Source organism: Crocodylus siamensis, chromosome 2 (assembly GCF_052110815.1).
Source record: "Crocodylus siamensis isolate JL-2025a chromosome 2, ASM5211081v1, whole genome shotgun sequence".
Lineage (NCBI taxonomy): Eukaryota > Metazoa > Chordata > Crocodylia > Crocodylidae > Crocodylus > Crocodylus siamensis.
In genome coordinates, this window is record NC_143396.1 from 156974004 (window position 1) to 156998559 (window position 24556).

Genomic DNA, 24556 nt, shown 5'->3' on the forward strand with positions numbered 1-24556 from the left:
TAAAGTCAGTGGGAGACTGTGTTGGGGGTGGGGAAGAGAACAAGAGTGAATATGGTTGTCTGTGATCTCTGCTGAGCTGTACATTGCAAACTTCTCATTCTGAGCTTCTGAGAGCTGAGGAATTAAGTCACATGAGTACTTTGCATCATGCTGAATTGTATATGTTCAGATAATTTGTGCATATGTGTTCACTTTCTAGTGACACAGAAGATGTTGGTTCACAAGGTCAATAGCAGTAATTATCTATATTCATAGTGTTGGCTTCTGGAAAAAGAACATAAATACTGCCCATTCTGTAAGTGATAACAACAAGAGAATAGGTAGTCTCATGTATTATCTCTTTAATAAGTCAAATACACGTATTGATTTTGAAATAGTAGGTGAAAGAAAACAGAGTGCATTCTTTGAAGTACTTGTACACAATGGTGTAATGCTTATAAGACAGGACATGGGATTTGAAAACTGACAAGACTAGAAGAAAAATTTGCACTAACTTGGGAATGCATTGTATGTTTCTATCTCAGTTGTGCAAACATTGCACAACCCACCTGAAATGTAGCATAAGCAGATACTATATTTACTTAATATAAGATAAGGTTCTTCTTGCCGATCAGCATAGGGAAAGAAGTTCATCTTATAATCACATACAAGGAAACTTCATTAAATAAATTATCTACCACTTACCTGCTGTCAAAAGCAGTAAGTGGGTTGTAATAAAAATCTACTATGAACCTGGTTAAAATATAGCCAGCACTGAGTATGTATACTGATCAAGGCTAAGTTAGTACACCCCATCTGAAAAAAATATGTAGTAGTGTCCCTGGTGCACAGTCCCCCTCAACACTGACTCTTTTTCCAGTCATGGCAAGTCACTACATTGAATACATTTCAACTTTGTCTTTATTCCCACAGGTGAGCTGCACCTTTCTTTCCCATTTCCAATGATTTCTGTTTCTACATCAGCCTTAAAAGTCTGGGAAACATTACCAAACAGGGGCCCAGATAGTTCACCCAGAATCCCTCTGTTGACCCTTCTCTCAGCCTGTTGCCCTGCCCCTCACGAGATAAAGCCAGACCAGGTCACCCTGGGGTTACCCTGCAGTTTTTAGAGGATCCCAGGACTCATAACAAGAACACCCAGCCCCAGCCAGCTGCCACACAGCACCTTGACCCAGAGGGTGCCTTGCCATCTGGGGCTACTCTGCCTTGGCTCAACATGCTGTAGTCCCAGATGCTCGTGAAGACATGCACCCGGGAGCAATATACTCTGGGGCAGTAAGCTGCAGAGTTTATTCAGGCACATTAATATGCACATGTAGACATGCCCAGCTTGTACCATACATAAAGAGATACAAAAGTGTTGCTTAATGTTTGTGGCATATCTGTGCTAAAAATTGCATCAGTATTAAAAAAACCCCATCAATTCATCTGTCAGTGTTTTCAAGTTTTCTCTTAATTTCCATATGTTCAGAGAGAGCAGCGTTTGACAATGGAAGGTGGGAAAAAGAGGCTGCAGGGGGAAGAAGTTGGTGGGAAGCAGAGGGGCCATATGACCCCCCAGATTTATTTTCCTTGATGTAGCAGTGGCAAAGGGACAAGTTCAAGGCAAGCCTCCAATAATCAGATTCTATACTGGGAAAATTGTAACAAATTTATAAATTTTCTATCTATAGCATCTAAGTATTGGGGGATTATCTTATAACCAAGGTCATCTTATATTCATTTTATTATGGTAACTGACCAGTCATCCTGTAGTATATTGCTAGTATAGGCGTGATTTTGAAAGAACAAGTTCAGGGACGGTGTACTTTTAATAAGTGAGTTATTAGATGACCAGTACCAATATATATCCCTCTGACAAGCTTGTTAATGCTTATGTTGGAATCTTTGAAGACTGACCTCCTGTCCTGGTGTACCCAATTTTTAATATTTTTTTTAAATATCCCAGTCTAGGGGCAGTCTGTCCTGATCTCGTCTGCTGTGCCTTGATGTTAATAGATATATATAGTGCAGGAGACAGCCCTGATCTTATTATAATGATTCCCTGAATTGTGGCTGTGGCCTTATGGGCCAATCACATGGCTCCATATCTTCCCTATACCATGTCCCATGCCTCATAGATGGCATCCTTACAGCTGTTCTACCAGTTGCTCCCCCTCTCCAGGCCTTCCAACCCCTCAACCTCTCTCTCTGCCTGACTCAGGCGACCAGACCCTTTGGCCTCTCCTTTGGTCCCTCAGACCCCTTGGTCTCATTCAACCACTCCTTGGGCTACCAGGCCCCTTGGTCATTTGCTGTTGGCCCACGCTGCCAGCCCCTCATCTGGTACCTTGTCCTGGACCCATTCCATTCTTCACCTTCCCAAACACTTTTCAGGCTCTCAGACCCATCCAGACCTCTATTCCTGGCCTTCACTGAGCCACTCAGGCCCCTCTGGTCTCACTATACACACTAGGCCACTCAGACCTCTTGCTGGGCCTCTGGACCCACATGGTTCCAATCTGTCCTGGCCCCTCACTAGGCCGCTGTACCCTCCCCCACCATGGTCCACATGGTATTCCTTGCCCAGTGCTTTTCTGTCAGGGTGTGCTCCCCTAGCCTTTCCCCTCCATGGGGTCACCCACAAGGCAGTAGGGGCTGAGGCTTTCCAGTGCCACTTCCTCACCTTTACCTGGAGTGGCCCATGGGTAGCATTTCATGGAGGCTGCCCCTGCACAGGCAGCCCCACCACGTTAACCAACTCCAGCAGGGTGCAGTTTCAGGTCTCACCCAGGATTGGTCTTCAGGCCTACCTGATCTGATCCTGTCCCTCTCTGGGCTCTCCCTAGATGGCCTACATGCCTCCTAGGCTGTAAATCACCAAGCCTCCTTGCCCTGGCTTTATCTCCATCTCTGACCCCCAGGCTCACTCAGAGACCTCTGTCCTTGATCTCTCCTCCTCAGACTGCCTAACAACAGCCATAATCATCCTGGGCTGCCCACCACTTGACCCCTGCCTTTCAGCTGTGCTCTGCTCCCCCCACCCCCAGGGATATGTGGCCTCTCCTAGGCCCTGACCCCACCTCCAAGCCAGCTTGAGACTCCAGAATCCCAGTTCTGGCAGTCTCTCCTGTGGTAAGCTAGCTCACCCTTCAGCTCTTCTTGGGCCCTGGCCCGAGCTTGGACCAGTCAGGGTTCCCAAGGTCAGTCCCCAAGCAGCCAGCCCTCTCCTCTCTGTGTCCGCCCTCTTGGGCCCTTCATAGATCATTCCCTCTCTCTCTGGGATCACTCAGAACTCACAACAGATCTTTCTTATTGAAGCCCTTTCCTTCTCTGGGCTCATCTGGGCCCCTCAGTAGGCCCCCATGCTCTGCCACACTCACTGTGTTCACCCAGGCCCTTCCCTAGTTCCTTCACACGTTTGGCCATTCTCTCAGGGTTTGCCTAGCCCCTCAACAAGCCCACAAACTCTCAGACCCTGTCTCTGGCTGGCCTGACCTATCACTAGGCTCCAGGCACTCAGTCCCCTTCTCAGGGCTCTGGACCCCACACTGGGTCCCCATGAACCTCTTTCATCTTCTTAGTTCCTACCCAAACCTCCAGATGCTCTTCTCCTTGCTGCTGGGTGATGTTCTTTAACCAGCTCCCAACATATTACTACCAGCCCTGCTCTCAGCGTCTGGGCTTATACGGTGTCCACACCCAGCCCTCCTCCAATGAGGTGTCTCCCTTGCAATTGGGAGACTCCCTTGATCAGGTCTCGCCTCACTTGCCAGCCCCTGGGTTAGCTGACTCTCCAGTTAGGCCTGACCCCACCAGCCGGTGGCTCAGCAGGCTGCCTGACCTCGTATAGTGGCAGGCACATCAAGTGTCCTGCCACACCTTCATGTAATAGATACTGCTTGACTACAAACACATGATGATAAATTTATATGATGAAGATAAGGGCCCCTCTACATGTTCAGGTCAAGGCACAATAGCATCTAATGCTTGACTGACACAATTGCTCCTCCTGCCATGCCACACATGCATGGCAGGAGGCCTGATTGTGGGATCACACATTAGATCCCATTGCACTATATTGCTGGTGCAGGGGAAGCCCAGTTATTTCCTTTCCATTTAGTCTTCCATAGCTGGGACCGCACTCAGCTGATGCAGCTCCCAGGTACAGGGCTGGGAGAGCTCAGTAGTTCCTTGTGGCTGCTAGAACCCAGAATCTGCAGCTGTGGGACTCTGGGCCCTGGCAACGACAGGGCACTGCCAGGATTTAACGTCCATAACTGCTAGGCGCTGCTGGGGCGGAAAGAACCATTTAACTACTGAACTCGTAGCCCTGGCTGTGCATGGTGCACCCTGACCACTGGAAGCCCAGTCAACCAATGGGACTCCCTGGGGCTGACTGGTGCAGGGGCAGACCCTGCTACACCTGCAAATTAAAGCTGGATAGCAACCAGTTCCAAAGTTAGTACACCTCTTCCAGCAATAACTTTATAGCTGGTTGGATCTTTTTATAGGATAACAGTCAACTTGCAGGTGTAGCCAGTCTAAATTAATTGTGCAATTAACCTGGTAATTTCATGATACAGGTAATGTGTTGACATATGGAGTACATAAGGAAGCATAGCTTTTATCCAACATATAATGTTAATTCTAAAGCCCTAAAAAGGAGACTTTTAAAAATCAATAAATTTTGCTCGAATGCAGAGCCACAAGCTTTAGGGCTTTTAGAAATTCTTTCTGGTTCTACATTCCCATCTTGTAGGTATATACTTTTAAGCTAGCTAAACACTAATACCATTTGAATTCACTTCTGTCTTTTTAGAACATAAATCATCAGGGCTCTGCCAAAGCACCATGTTTTAACATCCTACTTTTCACTGTTGTTTGGTGCTGGTGGAATACATATGTGGGTGTGGCTCAAATTAAGATGCTCTTAAACTTTCATTCCAGTACTGATTTCTTATAATCCTTCAGAAAAGTTAAGGTATGTTCCGTTCATCAGGTGCAATGACTTAAATCTGTGCTGATAACGTCATAGGTGACTTGGAAGTTTTTTACAATTCATAGTTCTCTTACAAAGTACTATATCCATTTAAGATGTGTACATTATTGTAAATTAGACTGGTTACCCCCACCCCACCACCACCACATGCCTTTTCAAGTCATGACAGCTGACTAATAAACTGCATACTCCTGTATTTCTTGTAATATACTGAATGGTATTTTGGCACATGAAAACAAAATCCCAGTCTCTTGAAGAGAAACTGAAGGATCTGAGGTACTGATATAGTAATTGGAGTTTAGGAATTTTTGCTTTATTTCTCCTGGATTGCTGAAATGGATAAGGAAGAACCATTTTTTTATTATTATTATTATTATTTTTATTATTATTATTATTGATTTATGCAGGGCTTCTGCACTCTTGGCAGGATTTACAGTCAGAGAAACTGAAGAGAGGATTCCTGACATTCAAAACTGGAGTGAAAGCTTGACTATGTTAGAATCTATGGCAAAACTTGACTTCAGTGAAGCTATGATTCATCCATAGTGCCTCTACTACTTTAACACCCAAAACTGTGGGTTATGCAGTGTGTGAATGAGCCCCCAAATGTGAAAAAGTGAACTAATTAATCAGATTCAGATTTGCTGAGGGAACAAAAAGATTTTTTTTTTTTTAATAACAAGCTTCCTATTGAACATTGACTTCAACTTGCTTCTTGAGAAAGAGAATGAATAATTACAGTTCAACTTAATGGTTAATTTAATGTCTTTGGTCTTTAAGATTTTCTGTCCTGAATTTTTCATAAGATTTTTAATTGCAACAGTTTCAGAGAAAGAAAATGGCCATGCATTAGAGGAACAGATTTTTGTGCTTTCTCCCTGGGGAGAAAGCAGTGAAAAAATTGAATATACTGGCATGACTTCGACGCAGGTATTAAATATCTGTCTTAAAGTTAGGTTACCTTAACTTTTCTATAATGCCAAGACTTTTAGACTTACAATGTACCCCCCTGAGTATAACAATTAGAAATAATATATTTCCCATTGGCCATCGTACATTTCAGGGCATCTTAAAGGCATTATTTTGTGATTTATGTAAAACAATCAACAATGATGATCCTTTCCCAAATCTAATGACTGCTAGTAGGTGGCTTGATCATTTTCCATTTTGGGTTATAGAAATCATTATGGTTTCTGCTCTGTTCTTTATATTTTTATCTTCAATATAATACAGACTTTTAATGCTCAATCCATAAATCTGGATAGACATCCAAAAGCTTGTGATCTGATTATTTTAGAAAAATAACAAATTTTAGCTACAAAAGTTAGATCTCCCTGAATTTCACTGCTTTCATATTTTTGAGCCTGTCTTTACCTACATGTCATAACTAGTCATGCACATGTGTATGTGCCTGGGAATAAAAATGTCTAATAACTGAATTACTGTATTTATTTAAATATAAAATGCCTTGAATATAAGATGAGTCCCCAAAAATTTATTACAATTTTCCAGGTATAGGGTACGTCTACACATCGCCCTACAGTTACGTAGCGATGCTCTACATCACCATACGGCATGCTACAGTGATGTAATGATCATGTGAGTCTACATGTGATTGGCAGCTACGTCACCATAGTGATACACTCCACTGATACAGTGTGCCGTTTTGGCAATGTTGAAGCAAAATCTAACCATGCACCATGCACATGGCATAGTAACCGCCTGTACTGGACCATGATTTAGTACTTTCAAAAGGAAGTGCTAAAGCACAGCAAAGTGTAGATGCACCCATAGAATTTAATTATTGGAGGTTTGCCTCAAATTTGTCCCCTTCCCACTGCTATAGTGGGAAAAATAAAACTGGGAGGTAAAATAGCCCCCTTGTCTTCTTCCCCCACCTAACTTTTTCCTCCTGAAGCCCCCTCCCTTTTCTGTCAGACACTGCTGTCCCTGAGCCCATGGAAGTGAGAGGCAAATTTGAAACCACTAACCTTGAAATAAACATACCTGTAGTAATTTACAAAAAGTATCCATAGACTTAGTTTACCAAGAGCTGATGCATTTGCCCTTTTTGAAACTGCTGCAAGTTTTAGTACAGGTACTCCATAAACACACCATTAAGCAACACTTTTGTACTTACAGGGCACCTATACATGAGCAACAAGACTGTTCCAATGTGCTGTAATTAAAAGTGTGTTGGAACAGACTTGATTAATCAAGTGTGCTGGAGCGTGGCAGTAACCACGCTCCAGCAGACTCCAGCATCTTGTGTAGCAGTGTCCCTGCAATTAAAAATGGCAGCAGGGGCACTTTAAAAAGCTCATTTGTTTTTAAGTGCAGGGACGCTAATGCATGAGATGCTCTGGGTGCTTTAATTAGAGCAGCTCTCGGAGCGGCTCTAATTAAAGTAGCCCCCACCCAGTCCTGAGGCACATGTATAAATGCCGATATATATTACAAGCTATGCATTTTTTTTGCAAAAATATTTATTTCACCATCAGGTGAACAATATTGGTCATGAGACATTTGCAGAGAGAGAGACAGAGAGAGAAAGAGATATATTTGCAGATCTGTCCCATGACCAATATTGTTCATTAGACAGTCCAAACTACACCTTTACAGATGCACCATTCTCCACCCCATTACAATAACCACATCACTCACCCATACTCCTGCATGTCCAGGTGCCTATCACCATCACCTTTAACTATCACAATAATGCAAAGAACTGCATTAGTGCCCCACTTCTTTCCCTGCTCTCCCCACCCCTCTCTCAGATCCCCAGCTTGTTTTCCCAATGTTTTCATTCTTTGTCATAATCTTTGTCATCACTGTCATTGTCTTCGTCATCATTGTTGTCATCGTCATCAGTGTCTCTGATGGCCATGCCTCTGAACAGTCTCTGCCAGTCTTTTTTCTTTCATATGATCTCTGCTGTCACCTTCCCATCATCTGCTACTGTCTTTCTGTAATGCGTCTTTCTTCATCTCACTCAGTCCCATTTTGACACAGTCCTCTACTAAGAGGTTTATGCATATGTATATGAGCAAATTCCTGGTTTTCCACAGGGTTTTTCTGAAGCAGAAGATGAACTGCAAGCTGTCCGGGTCCCTTTCTGTGTGTTCAAGTGACCAAACAGCACCACCTCTCTGGTCAGGGTCTTGATTCCTGTCACCTTCTTCACATGTCCCTGGCGTATGGGCAGTACCAGAGGAGGTGGCTGATTGTTTCCGCCTTCCACTGGCAAGTTTGCCTACGGCAGTTTGGTGGGCCTCTCTGTTGTACAGTGTCTTTATCCAGGCGATGAAGGTCAGGGGGACCCCCATCTTCTTCATTGTCTTGAACAGGAACTGATGAGACACTCAGTCATACATGTGCTTTCTCCAGGTTGATTTCATAGACATTAGGGCTGGAAGGGACCTCAGGAGATCATCGAGTCCAGCCCCCCACCCGAAGGGCAGGAAGTCAGCTGGGGTCATAGGATCCCAGCAAGATAAGCATCCAATTTACTCTTGAAGGTGTTCAATGTAGGTGCTTGAACCACCTCCACTGGCAGACTGTTCCAGACTTTGGGGGCTCGGACAGTAAAGAAATTCTTCCTTATGTCCAGCCTGAAATGGTCTTGCAGGAGTTTGTGACCGTTCGACCTCGTCATCCCTTGGGGCGCTCTGGTGAAAAAACGTTCCCCCAGATCCTGGTGGTCACCCCTGATAAACTTATAGGTGGCCATCAGATCACCCCTGAGCCTGCACTTTTCCAGGCTAAAGAGTCCCATGGCTCTCAGCCTGTCATCGTACGATCTGTTTTCCTGACCTCTGATCATGCGTGTGGCTCTCCTCTGGACTCTCTCAAGCTTCTCCACATTCTTTTTGAATTGTGGAGCCCAAAACTGGACGCAGTACTCCAGCTGTGGCCTCACCAAGGCCGAGTACAAGGGGAGAATGACGTCCTGGGATTTGCTCGAGAAGCATCTATGGATGCAAGCCAGCGTTTTGGTCGCGCAGCATCGCATTGGAGGTTAAGTACAGTTGTTTTCAGCCCCCTTCCTCATTGGTACTGTAGTATGTCTCATAGCTGCATCAGGGTTCTGTGGATCTGTCACCCTGGCACTGCACATGACTTGTTCTCATAGATCATTGCACTTATAATTGACTTAAAACAATTGACAAGACTTTGGCCATCAGTTTATAGTCCTAGTTCAGGAACATTGTTGGTCACCGAGTCTTCAAATCCCTCCTCTCCCCTCTTCTTGTAGAGAAGAGCTATGAGGCCCTGGTCCATCCCCACCCCCATATGGCCCTCCTGCATCTGTTCTCTATCCACTTCTATCAGGTCAGGGCTCACCTAGTCCCAGAAAGCCACATAGAACTCCTTGGGCAGGCCATCTGCCCCACCATTCTTAAAATGGAGGAGTTTTGTTGATAATCTTCAGCATCCACTGCTCCACCATTTTCTGATTCTTGTCCTCCTGGAGGACCCAAGTGAGCTCCTGCAGGCACTCTTGCATGGCCACCAGATCCTCAGGCAGCGTGGAGCTCCCAATAGAAGACCACCACCACGTCCAGCATTCCCTCATTCTATCAAACTGGTCATGGTTTCCTTCTTGGTCTTCTTTAACCTGCCAAAATAAGTAGACCACTCTTCCTCCTCTTACAGCCAGGGATCCAGTCCAGGAAGATCTTCCTGGCCCATTCCATATACCAAGCCCCAATTTGGGTCTTCACCTCCCACATGCTTCTCTTACATCCCAATCCCAAGCCACCTGCTTATGCAGGCTCTACAACTTGAGATATAGGCATTCATGTTACTTTCTCTGAAGCCAGGCTTGCCTCCTGCTGGCATGCTGGAAGAAGTCCCTCATTCTCTCTTTCATGCTGGCCCACCAGCGCATGTGATTCTGATACCTGGGTCTGAGGGTTTTCCTCCCTGTGTAGCACTGCTTGAATTCCCATTGCAACATTTCATCCCCTAGAGGGCTCAAATTCAATTTTCACACACCATACCTCTCTCCAGCTGGCCCCCAATTTCTGCTTTCGCTGTCAGGAGGCAGTTGCTTAGAGCTGGGCCAGCCACACTCATGCAGGCAAAAGATGTCTGCTTATATCTGTTCTAAGTACTGTTTTATCATATCCCATGTCTCTTTCTTCAGCAAGATTCTCACATTTAATGAGATGAAAAGGATCTCTATGTTTATTGGTCACCTTCTTTTTTTCATTTCTGGTAGTTTTTTTAGAGTCTTTGTTCCTGCTCATTTGTAGGCTTTTTGCCTAGTTGTGGGTTCCCCCTTGGGTGGTCAGCCCCTTTTTCTGGATGGTGTTGGGGAACCCTGGAGACCCTTTGTGCTTCTGCTGTAGTGTCCAGCTGTCTTGATCTGTCTTGGGGGTGTTCTGTGGATTTCTCCTGAGCCTCCCCGGACCTCCGTGTCTGAGTTGGAGCTCTTACCTGCCTCCTCAGTTTTCCTTAGGCTCCCTTATTTGGGTTATTTGGCTCACCTCCTCTATCTCTATCTTCCTCTCCTCCTCTCTTTTCATTCTTTCAAGTTCCTCAACTATCTTCCTTAAGTTTTACACACAGTCCTGGGAGGGGGTCAGACCTCTTTTCCAGAAAGGTCTCATCCTTCTGTCACCGCACCTCCTGCTCTCATGTTACTGCCAGTGACAGGCAGGGGCTGGACTGACGGGAGATGGGGCTGGGGCTGCTGGGGTCTCCTATTTGTTTTTGCCTATATTTGCTTAGGAGTGAGGAGAGTCTTTAAAGACATGCCCCTGTTTTCCACACAAATTGCAGTGCCAGTCCGCTTATATTCCTTTGCTTTTTGTCCTTTCTTCTTGCACATAGCACTGATTTTAGATGTGCACTATGCAACCAGATGCCCCTGCTCTCCACATTTACAGCAGAGCTTGGGCTGCCCCTGATAGAACATGAAGCCTCCTCTGTGTGGGCACAGGGAGATTATTGAAGGGAAGTGTTGCACTTCACCTGGCTTCTCAGACATGCTTTTCAGCATTGTCTTGACTCTCCAGGCTCCGGTCCACACTTCCCATTTATCTTGGACCTTCTCCACATTTTCTACTTTCTCACTCTGCCTTCTAGCCAGAACCTCTCATCCTCTCCCTTTATCAGGCTGGAGTACCTTTTTGATGGTTACTGGCCACTCTCTTGCACTCAGCAGGGGACTCCCCTCAGCCACATGGAGCTGCTCCCAAAAATCTCATCTGCTCCCTGGGTCTCTGAAACAGAGTTCCCACTCTGCCACTCCCAACATATCAATGAGTCAATGTAAATTAGCTAGCTTTACCTTGAACAGATTTCAAAGGACTTTAATCAGGAAGATTAGTTTAGTCAGACTTCCATAAGTAACCTCCCTGGGGTTCCCTGAAATTCCCTCTTCACTTGGAATCTCACTAGGAAGATTCTTCTGCTTGTCTCCATGTTGTTGTTGGATCTTATCTCAGGGTCCTAAGATTCCTAGAATCAGGGTCCTTGTTCCCCACCCCCCTGCACAAATGTGGGGTAGGTCAAGGTTCTGTATCCATCTTATCCTGGATCTTATCCAAAAAATATTATTATTCTTGATCTTATCCAAAAAATGCCTTGTTTATCATGGTATCTCCCCTGCTAGATAGGCATGCATAATACTAATCCAAAACCAAAAGGCTCATTACTTACCATATAGCTGATTGGGCAAGGCCCCAGAAGAGTCAACGACATTTCAAGCCATGGTGACCCCACAGCTCAGCAGTGATCAGTATTTGTGTATACTCCAGATACACCCCCACCAAAGGATCCATTTGCTAATTAGCTTCCCCTCCCCACCTCATGACTGGAACCAGGTGTTCTTGTCATGAGTTCTGGGAACCTCCGAAATTGTATAAGCTGATGAGGTACACAGTGATCTAGTCTGACTCCACGTCTTGGAGGGCAAGGCCACACTAATCATATGCAACAGGCTGAGACGGGGGGCAACAGAGGGATTCTGGATTAACTGTTTGGGGCCTTATCTGGTGATATTTGCCAGCTATATAAGGCTGGTGAAGAAGTAGAAATAATTGGAAATGGGAAAGAAAGGTCCAGTTTGCTGTGGGAGTGAAGAGAAAGGAAATGTATTCAATGTAGTGGCTTACCATGACTTTAAAAAGTCAGCATGGAGGGGGACTGTGCACAATGGGCACTATCATATATCTTATACAGATGGGCTGCACTAATTTAGACTTGTGGTAGGTGCCAAACTATATGTATGTCCATATATAAAAATAATTATATATATACCTTTATAGCTCTGTTTCATAGAGCTCTCTTTTTGTGGACAAATTGGAGAGAGTTCAGCAGAGGGCAACAAAAACGGTGAGAGGGTTGGGGGACATGACTTGTGAGGAAAGACTGAGGAAATGGGGTTTACTTAGTCTAGAAAAGAGAAAACTGAGGGGGGTATTTAATAACAGCCTTCAACTACCTGAAGAGGGGTTCAGAAGAGGATGGAGCTAGACTGTTCTCAGTGGTGGCAGATGACAGAACACAGACCAATGGTCTCAAGTTGCAGCAAGGGAAGTTTAGGTTAGATATTAGGAAGAATTTTCTCACTAAGAAGGTAGTAAAACACTGGAACACGTTTCCTAGAGAGGTGGTGGAAGCTCCATCCTTAGAGGTTTTCAAAACCCAGCTGGACAAAGCTTTAGCTGGGATGATCTAGTTGGGCATGGTCCTGCTTTCAGCAGGGGGTTGGATTAAATGACCTCCTGCAGTCCCTTCCAACCCTAACTTTTTATGATTCATGACTGATGCGGTTCACCGAGTAGTGCATTAAACATGAACCATTATCATCATCCCATTACAATAACTGACCCTGCACACCCATGTGAGAGTCACCATTGCCTTTTACCTGTCACTGTCACACAGAGTACACCTCTGTTTCCTCTCCTCCCCTTCTCACCCACATCCTTCCCAAAATGTTTCCGTTTTCCATCCCAGTCCTCAGTCCATGTTGTCTTTGTTGCTGTCTTCTTTCCTGTCATCCTTACCACTCACCCACTCTTTGTTACTGTCATCATTGTCTTCCTCCTCATCCTTATCTCTCAGGGCCCCACTTCTGAGAAGTCTGTGCAATCTCTTCTCTTCCATATGATCTCCATCTCCTCCTCCTCATCTACCCCTGCAGCTCACTCATTCTCATTTTATTGTAGTCATTTACTGATAGGCTCATGTCCCTGTACAGGTTCCTGGCCTTCCACAGGGCATTTCTGAAGCAGAAACCAAACTGGTCAAAACGGGTTGTCAGAGTCTCTTGCTGCTTGGTTAGGTATCCAAACAACACTGCCTTTCTGTTCAGGATCTTGACCCCTGTCACCATCACGAGGAGTAAAAGTACTCTCCTCCACACCTCCCTGGTGTACAGACAGTTCTAGAGGAGGTGTTTGATTGTCTTCTCCTTCCATCAGCAGATTTATCTGGGACAGTCAGAGAGCCTCTCTGCCTCTCTCTGGGTGCATTTACACGTGCATTTTATCTGAAATCAGTTTACCTGCAAGTAAACTACTTGCGAGTACATACACCTGGGCAGCCATCTACATATGCAGGGACATGGTAACAGATTTGCTGCTCTTAGCAGCAAACTGCTGCCATTTCCTGCAGCCCTGCAATGAGCCCCTTTCACCACCAGGGAGCTGGAGGCCCCAACTGTAGCTGCCAGCAGCTGGCAGCCATCTTGAAAAGCTAGCTCCACTCTCTGCTCCCTGGCCAGCCACCTCCCTAGCCAGCAGCATGCAACCACTGTGCCTGTGAGGCCTTGACCTTTATGCAACACTGCCATACCAACTGGTTGTGTCTGCACTCCTGCATTCAGCCTGATAGCCTCTCATACACATGGGTGTTGGAGCATGTCCCCGATGGGCCTTCGTAGCTCTCTACGAGTAGTCTGGCTCTGTCCTGGTGACCACCCTCTTCACCGAACGTTTGTGTTACTATGTTTGGTTGTATACCCACTTCGACAACCCCGCTTCTCACCTGCCACAACTTTGCTGTTATCCCAGTGGGGCGGGGCTAGTCCACAGGTCCCTCGGTGTCCCGGGTTGGCCTCATCAGTTACATACGGGGCTCCTGCCACACCTACACCCTGGCCTCACGCCACCTGTGGTCTCCACTTCCCTGCACTTGCTCCGTGATGTGCCAGCCGACTCCTTCCCCACCAATATAGATGTCCCAGCCCTATTACAAAGGATAATTCCCACCACCAATCCGTCACCCTACACCATCAGTTGCGTACTTCCTCAAAGTGATCCTTCTATAAGGTCTACCTCCCTGACCTGCCACCAACGCACCTAAGATCTTGCCCAGGAGTGACGTCTCCTGGATGGATATATAGCGCTGTCCCTGTATTCTTCAATCAACGCCTTCTATTCCAGGCGGTGATCCCGCCCCGATCTTTCTCTCCCGCCAAGTGAGCCTTCAGCCTCATGCCCCTCTTCGGCGCTTCCCGCACCCACTGCCACAGCACTTACTACAAGCATCTCGGGATCTTCCTGGGTGGTCTGGATTCTTCATTGCTCACCCGATCTGCCACTGCAGGCTTCATCCGCTGGTGATCCAGCCATTCCGCCTCTTCTCCAGGCTCCCGGACCCTCCAACACTTTGGCTCTGCAGCTCCCATCCTGCTGGGCTAACAGCGGGGGCGACTTTGCCAGCCGTTTGTTCCCCTCTCCATCCACCGCCTCTGGAGTCGCGGCTGCCATCTTTAAATCTCCCGGCCAGTGGCTGACGTCACTGTCAGCTGCTGGCCGCAGCTGTACATAGACATGGCTAATGAGCCACGCGGGCTCTCCCTCTGTCGCGGCGTCCTGCTCTCCCCATAAGTCTTCCCAGCTTCCTCGGGTCCCGGGACAGAGCACCTGCCCCACACAAACTGGCGCTGTACCTCTGCTTGCCCCACAGTGCTATGAGCTAGCCAGTCTTCTCCATGGATGAGTTGGGGCACTGGGTGGTAGGCACTGCTGCTGGGCCTGGGCATCTTCCTGTAGCACCCAGTACAAGGGCACAGCGTGGAACTGGGAGCCACACAGTGAGTCCATGCCCCACAGCACCTGCAGGCTCCAGGCAGGCTCCTGGAGGTGAGTTGTGGGCAGCTGGAGCTCACCCTGGTGGCCAGGAGCTGCCTGCAGCTGGGTCTGGGTGCTGACAGACCTGGGAAGAACCTGAAACAACATGCAGGCCTGGCAGGCACATGGCACTGTGGTGCTAAGCAGTGGTCCCAGGGTGCAGGCAGGCTGGTGCAGCTAGCTTGCAGACTGCTTAGGTGGACACAGGGGCCTGGAGTAGCTTCAGGCTCCCTGTACATGTTCCCCAGGGCTCAAAATGCCTGCAGACTTTTAAGGGCCTGAGGCTGGGGCTGCCAAAGAGCCAGCCCAGCCCTAGGGCAGTAGAGGCTCCCAGCCCCAGAGCCCTAAGGCTATCTTCATGCTGGCTTCCTAATGGCAGGGCTGACTGGGAGCAAATCTGCTCCCGGGTGGTGTCTACACATGTGTTACTGTGCAGTAACTACTCACAAGTGAATTTGCTACTTTTATTGCAGGTAGCAAATTTACTTGTGAGTAACATCATTCACTAGGTAGTAAGCATATACATATGTAGACATGCACACTTACTGCTCAGTAAACTATTCTATTGTGCAGTAAAGCATCTTATATAGATGCACTCTCCATGTCTCAATGCCTGTGCAGGAAGTACTTGGTGGGATACTTGCCAGTTCAGGTCTGTGTGGTAGGTGCCTATCAGTATGTTTGCCCAATACAGGCCATGTGTTTTATAGTCAAACTCAGTGTTGGCTGTATTTATTTTGAATCAGCATCATAGTTAGTTTTCATTACTGAGCACATATTAATTTTGGCAGCAGTTTAATGAGAGATCATGTATTTAATGAGGTTTCCTTATATGCAAATGTAAGATGAGGGGCTTTCCCCCTCATGCTGATTGGGCTAAAAGACCTTGTCTTGTCTTTGAGTAGGTATGGTACATTTTCAGCATGCCTGAGTATATTTACTCACTTCTCACAGCAGGAATTTGACAGATCTTTATACAGAAACATTTTATGACTGATTATGGTATAAGACTGAAAATTAGTATTAATGATAGGAGAATTCAACAGAAAGTTAGCCCTATTTATTTTGATACTTCTGTTCCAGGTCAGCCTAGCTGTAAGCATTCTAAAATATATATGTCATATGTCTTGATTTGTTAGATGAAAATAAAAGTAGGGATCCTTTTAGCATGAGTTTTTAGGAATATTTTTTAACATTTTCCTTTACAACCGTAATCTCTTTTATAAACTGTTTTAAGTAAACTTTTAAGTTATGTAAAATGGCAAGATTATGAATCAGACTGTTACAAGTGAATCTTGAAAATAGGGAAAAAGAGAACCGATTAAGACAAATGATAGATTTACCATTACAGAAATGGAGCTCCAACATGATTGAGAGCAAATTATAGTAAATAGATTAAAGGAATCATTCCACAGTTGTTCAGAAATTTCAAGTTCAGAATGTAGAAATCACGTAAGGTTTAACAGACCCCATCCTGCCTCACTGAAGTCAATGAGAACCTGCCATTCATTTCAAAGGCAGCACTCAGACCCCTAGTCTTCTGCAAGTAACTTGTCATTCTCTCTAACCATTCTTAAGGTATTGACATCAGTTGCTTTCTGCAGTTAATCATTTATTTTACTTATTTTAGTGAGAGAGAGTGTGGGGGGTGGGGGGATTGAAAGAGAGAGAGACTGTTCAAGGTTTATTTCATTGCAGTTTTTGAGAGAGAGAGAGAATTTTCTATATTTAAAATATGAAGTAATAAAATATTCAAGATATATCCATGGAGTGAGTTTTGGTATATGTAAACTACTTAACTGTAGCCCTAATGTGTGGTTTCTGAAGTATGATATTATAGTAGAGTTTATGAGGGACATAATGAGGAACATAACAAACATAAAAAAACAAAGCTTCAGTATATAAAATTACTACATAGTACATTTTCAAAAAAATGTTTTGAGTAGAAAGATGATTGGGCCATGTGAGAAAAACTAATGTTTAGTGAGAACAATGGTCTAAGAAACTATATTGATAGCAAAACTTGAAAAGTTTGGCTATTCCAACATTTGCTGTGATGTTTGACATGGAAATTCTCCAGTGATTCTAAATTATATGGATCTCATTCCCCACCCCACCCCACGGTGTCATTATATGAGGGACAAAACATTTAACTATCCACTTCATTATTTTGGGCCCAGACAGGCATTAAAGTCAACTGGGAGCCCAAACAGCTGCCAAGAGTTCCCAGCCTGGTGAAGGAGCTCCGCTAGCTGAGAGTCACCTGATTGGGACTCAGTCAGCTAACCTGGGCTCCCACCGATTGGAACACGTGGTGTGGTCCCTGGCTGGGAGCTCCAATCAGCTGAGGGGCCTCCTAGCCTCTGGAGCACACAAGTGTCTTGATAGGCTCCTCTGTGCTCCAGAAGCTGGGCACTGGCAATGCATTCAATTAAAGGCATGACAAAAAAACCATCCACAAAGTTATACACATATTTTGTATAATAACTTTGTGGCTTATTCCTTATTTTATCACACCATTAATTAATTGAATGCTTGGCCAGGTCGTTATTTAAGATGTGTGTAACAGGGACTCATGTGGGAGCCCTGTTACTAAGGCAGGATTGGGTAAGATTGACCCGATGATATACCTAGCCAGGTGAAGGGGATCATGCACCAGGGGCAGGGTAGAGTGATTAGCCTGCCACTACCAGTATATATCCAGTGATAGGGCACATACTTGTTGCCTTTGGGCACTGGCATGGGATAACCTGGATCCCAGAAAAGAGAAGTACTGGGAGTTGGGCATGTGACTCCGCAGGATGCCAGGATCTGGGATGGCAGCAGGTCAGCCACAGAGCTAAGTACTTACGGGGGAACTGCAGGTGCTCTGGTGAGTCCGGCAAAGAGTCGGGGTTCTGCGAAGCAGTTCAGCAGGAAGCTGGGAGAGAAAGAGAAGGTCCCTGGGGCAAGACGGGCAAGGAGAGCTAGGCTTAGCCCTAACCCAACGGGACAAGCAACAACACCAAGTGTGACAGCACAGACAGCAAGGGGGAAGCCAGTGCAGGTCCTGGCACATGGCATAAGTAGAAGACGCGGCGAACGCGCTGCTATAACAAGGCAATTAGTGGCAAGGACTGTAGAGAATACAGTGTATCTTTGATGTACTTGGATCTGAGGTACCTTATCTGCGACCCGGACTTCCCTCGCTAATGGAGTAATTAGCGAGGTCCTGGTAGTTCTCCAAAGCCCTGCAGGGATAATAAAGCTTTGTTGTGAGAAATTAACACATGGGTGACACTACTAACTCTGCACGGGGAAACACCACTGAATCCCTCTTATTATCTTTCCCATCTAAGTCATGGCAGGCAAGTTCAGAGGGAGACAGAGTCAGGATCCATAACCCGTTCACAATGTGATTAACCAGTTAATCAAGTCTTAATTGTACTGCCTGTCAGGGGCCTTGCTTGCAGTTTTTAAGCTTAACTTCAACTGGGTGTTTCCTGGGTTCTTTATGATTATTCCTGCTCACCTCCCACCTTCCTCCCTCTTAAACTACTGATATATATATACATACAAGCTCTGTTCAAAAAGTATGAGACTGAATCTGGACTTGTGGTACAAAGTATTGGGTGGGGGTGTGGCTTTGCTAAACATGTCTGGGCATGTTGGGACTCCTCTGGACAGGTTTGCAGCTCATGTGTTTCCCCAGTTTTCTGTGGCCAGCATTTGAAGTAAGATCGTTTGTGTCTCACGTCCCCTTTCGTTATGTCAGAGTGTCCAGAACAATACGTGTGCATTAAATTTTGCATGAAAATCAGGAAAAAAATGAAGTGAAACATTTGAATTACTTAAAATAGCATTTGGTAATGACACTATAAGCTGCGCAAGAGTTTTTGAATGGTATCTTCGGTTTAAAGAAGGATGATCATCAGTCGAAAGTGAAGAGTGTTTTGGACGCCCTTCAACATCACAAAATGATGAAAATGTGGCAACGGTGTGCAGTTTGGTTCCAAATGATAGGTGATTGACTGCCTGAGAGATAGCAGAAATTGGAATTTCTGTTGGTTCATAGGCAGACAAGATTCTTTGGGTGAACCTGATATCTTTTACTAGAACAAAAATAGTTGGAAAAAAATTTTATCAAGCTTTCGGATTTAAAAGCCCTTTAAGCTGAGGAAGTCTCTGCAGTTGGTGTGTGCTCTTCCTGAATGAAATGACTATTGGTTCATGTCATTCACTTCTAACCAGTGATTTGGGAATGTAACAAGCAGAAAAATGACCAGAAAAGTGGGTTTCCGACTCTTGGATGCTTCACCACGATAATGTGCCTGTCCATTCAACATAGCTTGTGAAGCAATTTTTGGCCAAATTTTAGCCAGACACTGTATCCTACAAGTGCTGCAGCCTCCATATTCATCTGATATGGCCCCACGTGACTTTCTTCTCTTCCCTCAACTAAAGAAAACCTTGAAAGGAAGAAGATTTTGTGATATAGAAACCATAAAACAAAATGTGACTGAGCAGCTTTTAGCAATTCCACAAATTGCTTATCAGAGATGCTTCCAACAATGGCAGAAACTTTGGGAAAAGTGTGTGGCTGCGGAAAGAGCATACTCGGGAGGAGATTATGCCAAAACCCCTGTAAATAAAATATTTTGTTTCCTACAGCCATCAGTCTCAATACTTTCGTGTGTGTGTGTGTGTGTGTGTGTAAAAATACTGTCCAGCTTAATGTGATGTATTTTGTCTGGAAGGTCACTTAATTTTGTTTTGCCAATGTTAATATTTTTTCATTTTTAAAAATTAGGGAAGAAACCCAAATAGAATGCTACCCTGAGATACTATTAATGATCTGAGGATATCAAGTAGTGTCGATGATGCATAGCAACTTTAATTTTTTTACAATATTTTAACTTTTTAAAGCCCAAGTTGTCTCATTGGCTATTTAGCATAACTAGTACAGGGAAAATGCCTGGAGCATTCTGTTCAACCAGTCTTTAAGTTCCATTATACGTAGCAGAAGAGTTTAATACCACCAGAATTGGAACCAGCCCTGTGACAATAGGAAGCTAAGTAATCAGTTGGTGAATATTTGTTATATGAGTTCTGTGTCCCTCACGTCACTGTTTCATTTGAACCAACATAATTGCAGAAAGCAATTCTGGGGAGAAAGGGTAATGATTGGTTCAGTTTGTTATCTCGAATATCATAATGGCTTCATTCAATATGTACCCTCGTGTAATATCTTGGTTCCATCATTCTGTGTTCAGAGTTGAGTTCATAATGAGAAGTTGTTAGACTTATCTATTCCATAATTCAGATACAATTACATCCAATGGGTGTATAAGTTAGTGAAGTTTCTTAAAATTACTGAACAGTGTAGGGACACAGCCAGGTACATAGAGCAAAGTGGAAGCACCGACTTCTGGTTCATGATCACAAATGCATGATTGCTGGTGAGAGCCGATTTTTTTCACTTGACTATACTGCTTGACATTCAGACCTGCTGGGACGAAGTTAAAGCAATTCCTATAAAAGTTGAGAGAACTCATTAGGGAGGAAGCTGTAGCAGGAAGTTGGCTCCTGTGGCAGGTTCCGGAGCAAACAGACACAAAAGTAAAGGTTTATGCTAACAGTTTTTGATAAAGGGAATTGCTTATTTTGTTGCTTTGCAAATTCAGGTGTTTGAGTTAATAAAAATTGTGACTTGAGGGGTTGGTCTCAAAGGACTTGAGAATAACATTGGATTTTTATGAGCTAGTGAGGGAACTAACCAGCTATGATATCCATGTTATGTAATGTGTTTGAATGGAGTTTATAAGATACAGTCAGTGCCTGTTTCATATTTGTGGCCGATTATTTCAGGCTTAAATTAAAGGAGTAGAAGTCTTCTTGGAGCATGTCACAACACGTTATCAAAGGTCTCTTTGCCTAAAATATTTAACTTCGTAGAGTATGCTAGCATGACACAGGTTGGAGGTAATTTTTTATTAGTAGCTCCTCTCCAAAATTACACCGTAAGCTTTTCTCACTTTTTAGAGACTAGCAGGTTCAGGAGACATAAACTTTCATAGGTGATAGCCTACTTTGTCAGATGTTGCTTTCTACCTGACTTCAGACTGATGTGGCTGATTACCTCTCTCTATTTAGTTTGTTGAGAGAAACCTGTGGAGGAAGAAGTTAAAATAGACAACTTTTGGAAGAATTTGTAGATGTTTTTGAAGTGTCCACTATTGTTTATACCTTTTTCTCTTCTTATAAGAGAACCCTGTGTAATGCACAGAATTAGATCTATCTTCAATGTTTTTGTCTAGCCCTCTTATTCTTTGTGTACATTTAAACTGTTAATCTTCTAAAGTTTATGTTTGTCTCTGTAGGGATTTTTTCTGCTAATTACTTATAGCTAATAATAACTATATAGCTAATAATAATAAGCATCCTGTCAACAGAAGCTCAAATCTTTCAAGCAGGGTGTCTATAATTAGGTGCCTGAATCTGCTTATTTTTTAAATATAAGTGACTTGATTTTTTGAAGGTGTTTGGCCCTACATTTCCCATTGTGTTCAGTTTGATTTATAGTTGTTTAACATGCATGAAAGTCAGGCCACTTTATATTTAGTTATCTAAATATGGATTTTGGAAGGCAGCTTTAGACATTGTCTTTGAAGTTTTTGGCTAGGAATTAAACAGATTTTCTTTGTTGATATAGTCAACAATACAAAGTGTGCTATCAGATATTTCTGCATATACTTCTGAGTTTCCTTATTCTTGTTTCCTTGTTTAAAATGAACCAATTATTTAAGTAACTGTCGTAAGATTCTCTTTTGGAGTTTGTATTTTTTCCCTGAGTGCAAGAGCTTTCCAATCCATCTTTTGCTAGGATTTTGCCATTCTGCTACCATGATAATGCTGAATACTCATAGTACATGACTGCAGCTTAACTTTCTCACTTACCTTCCCAAAAGAGAAATAAGGAGACAAGAAAAACTACAGTCCCGGTATGTCAGTATCTCACCCCCAAATACACACATTTTAAAAATAACAAACAAAACATGCTAGATTTTTCATTAGGTTGATAGGCAAATATTTGTAGATGCCATCTTGCTATGTGAGTGTGCAAAGAGGTGATATTAGTGTGAATACAGGAGCACAATCATCTATAAATGTCATGTTCAATTCAGCAACGGAGGGCAAAAATATCTCAAGTATTTTAGTAATACATATCTATGGGGAAGTGTGCCGATACTCTAGAATTTTCTTCCCTGGGGTTATGTCCAGCTCTCATTCTTTTAGCTGTAGAAATAATTAAACTGCTTTTGCAATTTCATCTAACAGAGAAAATGGGACTTCTCAGTCATGGCAAAGCAAGAAAAGGCACTGTTACTGAAATGCATGATAACTACTTGAATTATAAAACTTCTAGTTATAAGCATTTGCTGTTTGAGTACCAATTCTACAAGGACAGTTGGATGCTAATACGCAATGTTATCACTGAACCCTGGAAGTTTTTGTAAGAGAGGATGATATGTGTTATATAAAAGCCACTATCTTTTTATTAATTTATTTTTTACTTATTTTCATATGCAGATTTAACCTTGGAAGAACTTCCTACTCTTCTCCACTGTGCAGCTAAATTTGGATTAAAGAACCTTACTAGTTTTCTGCTTCAGTGCCCCAAGGCAACTGAGGTTTGCAGAACAACCAACAAATATGGAGAAAACCCAGCACGTATTGCTGGAAAGCATGGTCACAGTGAACTTCAAAAACTCATCCAAGAATTCTCAGTAAGTTTATCTACTTTTTCACAAAGCATATATATGTATAACTAACTCCTTCAGAAGTCACACTAGTATTTGAGGTCAGAATCTTCTTTGAAAGATGTGCTGATGTCTCTCAAAGTCTAATAAATTATTGCTCTTCTTTTTAAAAATTGTGTGCTGGATTCTGTCTGCCTGACAAGGGTTCAATGAGAGGTGGAGAAGGACAAAAATGGCTCCCCAACTCCTTCTTTTCTTACATAACGATCAACCAGAATTCCAGTATTTTTGTAAGCATGAGTATAGAAGAGGCAGTAGTGGTAGAGACCTTCTAGCAGAAGAAGTGTTCCCCATAGCACAGCAGAACAATAGGATTTAGAACTAAGAGGAACCTATGCTGCTTCTCTAAAAAGGAGGTAAACTTCTCTAAAATGGATAAACTGCATCTAATCTCCTCTACCAGCATCTTTGGCCACTAAAAGTATGATGTTTCAGCACTCAATCATTACTCTAAATGTAGACCTGATAAGTGTGGCTTTTACAAAGTCAGAAAATAAATGGTGGTATGATTCTATTAATCTGACAGTTCTTTTATTCTGCTTGGTATATACGAAGGGGCTTCTTGCCAATAATATCCTATTCAATGTTAGTAATGTAGAATATGGTCCATATATACCTTTCTCGCTTTCTGTCTCAAGACATCATTGACTGTATTTAATAATATAATTTATATCAGTCGTAGTTATTGTCAATTCAGTGTCTGAATGTCTTAATCTGCTTTAGGGGCCCACAATGATAAGCACTGTGCAAATATAGGTAATACTATTACAACCTAAAAGCCAAAGCTGATAAAGAATAAAGCAGTTGGGTATGTGGGGCAGGGAGTTAGAACATGAAGCTGTAACAAGTCAAAGAACACTGAAGAATTGGCAGTTTTGCTAGTGCCATGTCATTGTTTTGTTCTGGCAGGGGTAGATTTTAGCTTATACATTACCAAAATGGGGAAATGGTTGAATGAAGACATAAGAAGAGGAAAAAGGTCAGTTACAGCTCATCATCTGTCTAGCCATCAACAGACTATGTTTTGTAAGCATCACAGCAGAGGTGAATCTAAAGGTTGGATTTGAAGAAAGATGAAGTAATCACTCCATGGATTAAACTAGGGAGTTTTTTTGCATGCATAAGGAGCAGCATGGGAGAAGCATGAAGGTGATTAAGGAAGAAGGTGACTGACTATAAATAATGACAGGGTGAGGACAGGGTTGAGGTCATTATAAATTACTACATCAAGTAGGTAGGTCTGGCTAAGCTATGAAGAGTATTAAAAGAAAGGCTCACATCTGATGTGGAGGTGAAGGAGAGTGAGAGAATTGGGCTGAAGAGAGAGAGGGAGACTCAGAGGGGTTTAATGCATATAGAGTTTTAAGCCAGAAAGATCATATTAGCAGCAGCTTTCCGAACACTCATAAGGAGAGCAAAATTGCTGATGTTAAGGCCAAGAATGATGATTTGCATTGGTTAAGATGCAAAGAAAGAATAAGCTGCTTCCATGACAGTACATTATTTTATTTTTGGTTTCAGTTCTTTGGTATTTATATGAAGCCATTACTAGAGTAAGCATTTTAAAATAAGTTTTGAGTAAAATATCTTTTTTCTAGACATTTATATTTTTCTAGGAGTCCCGTGTGTTTCAGTGGTAGAATCCTTGTCTGTCACACAGGAGACCTGGCTTTGTATTCCTGGTTGCT

The 24556-nt window shown here is 43.7% G+C and overlaps 1 protein-coding gene across 1 annotated transcript in view; it reads left to right on the plus strand.

Annotated features, from left to right (window-relative positions):
- The window catches only part of BANK1 (B cell scaffold protein with ankyrin repeats 1), a 360719-nt gene that overhangs the window by 137339 nt on the left and 198824 nt on the right, over positions 1-24556 (plus strand). The window contains exon 8 of the mRNA XM_090031887.1: positions 22639-22835. Coding sequence (XP_089888013.1) covers positions 22639-22835 — 197 coding nt within the window. The remainder of the gene's footprint in view (positions 1-22638; positions 22836-24556) is intronic.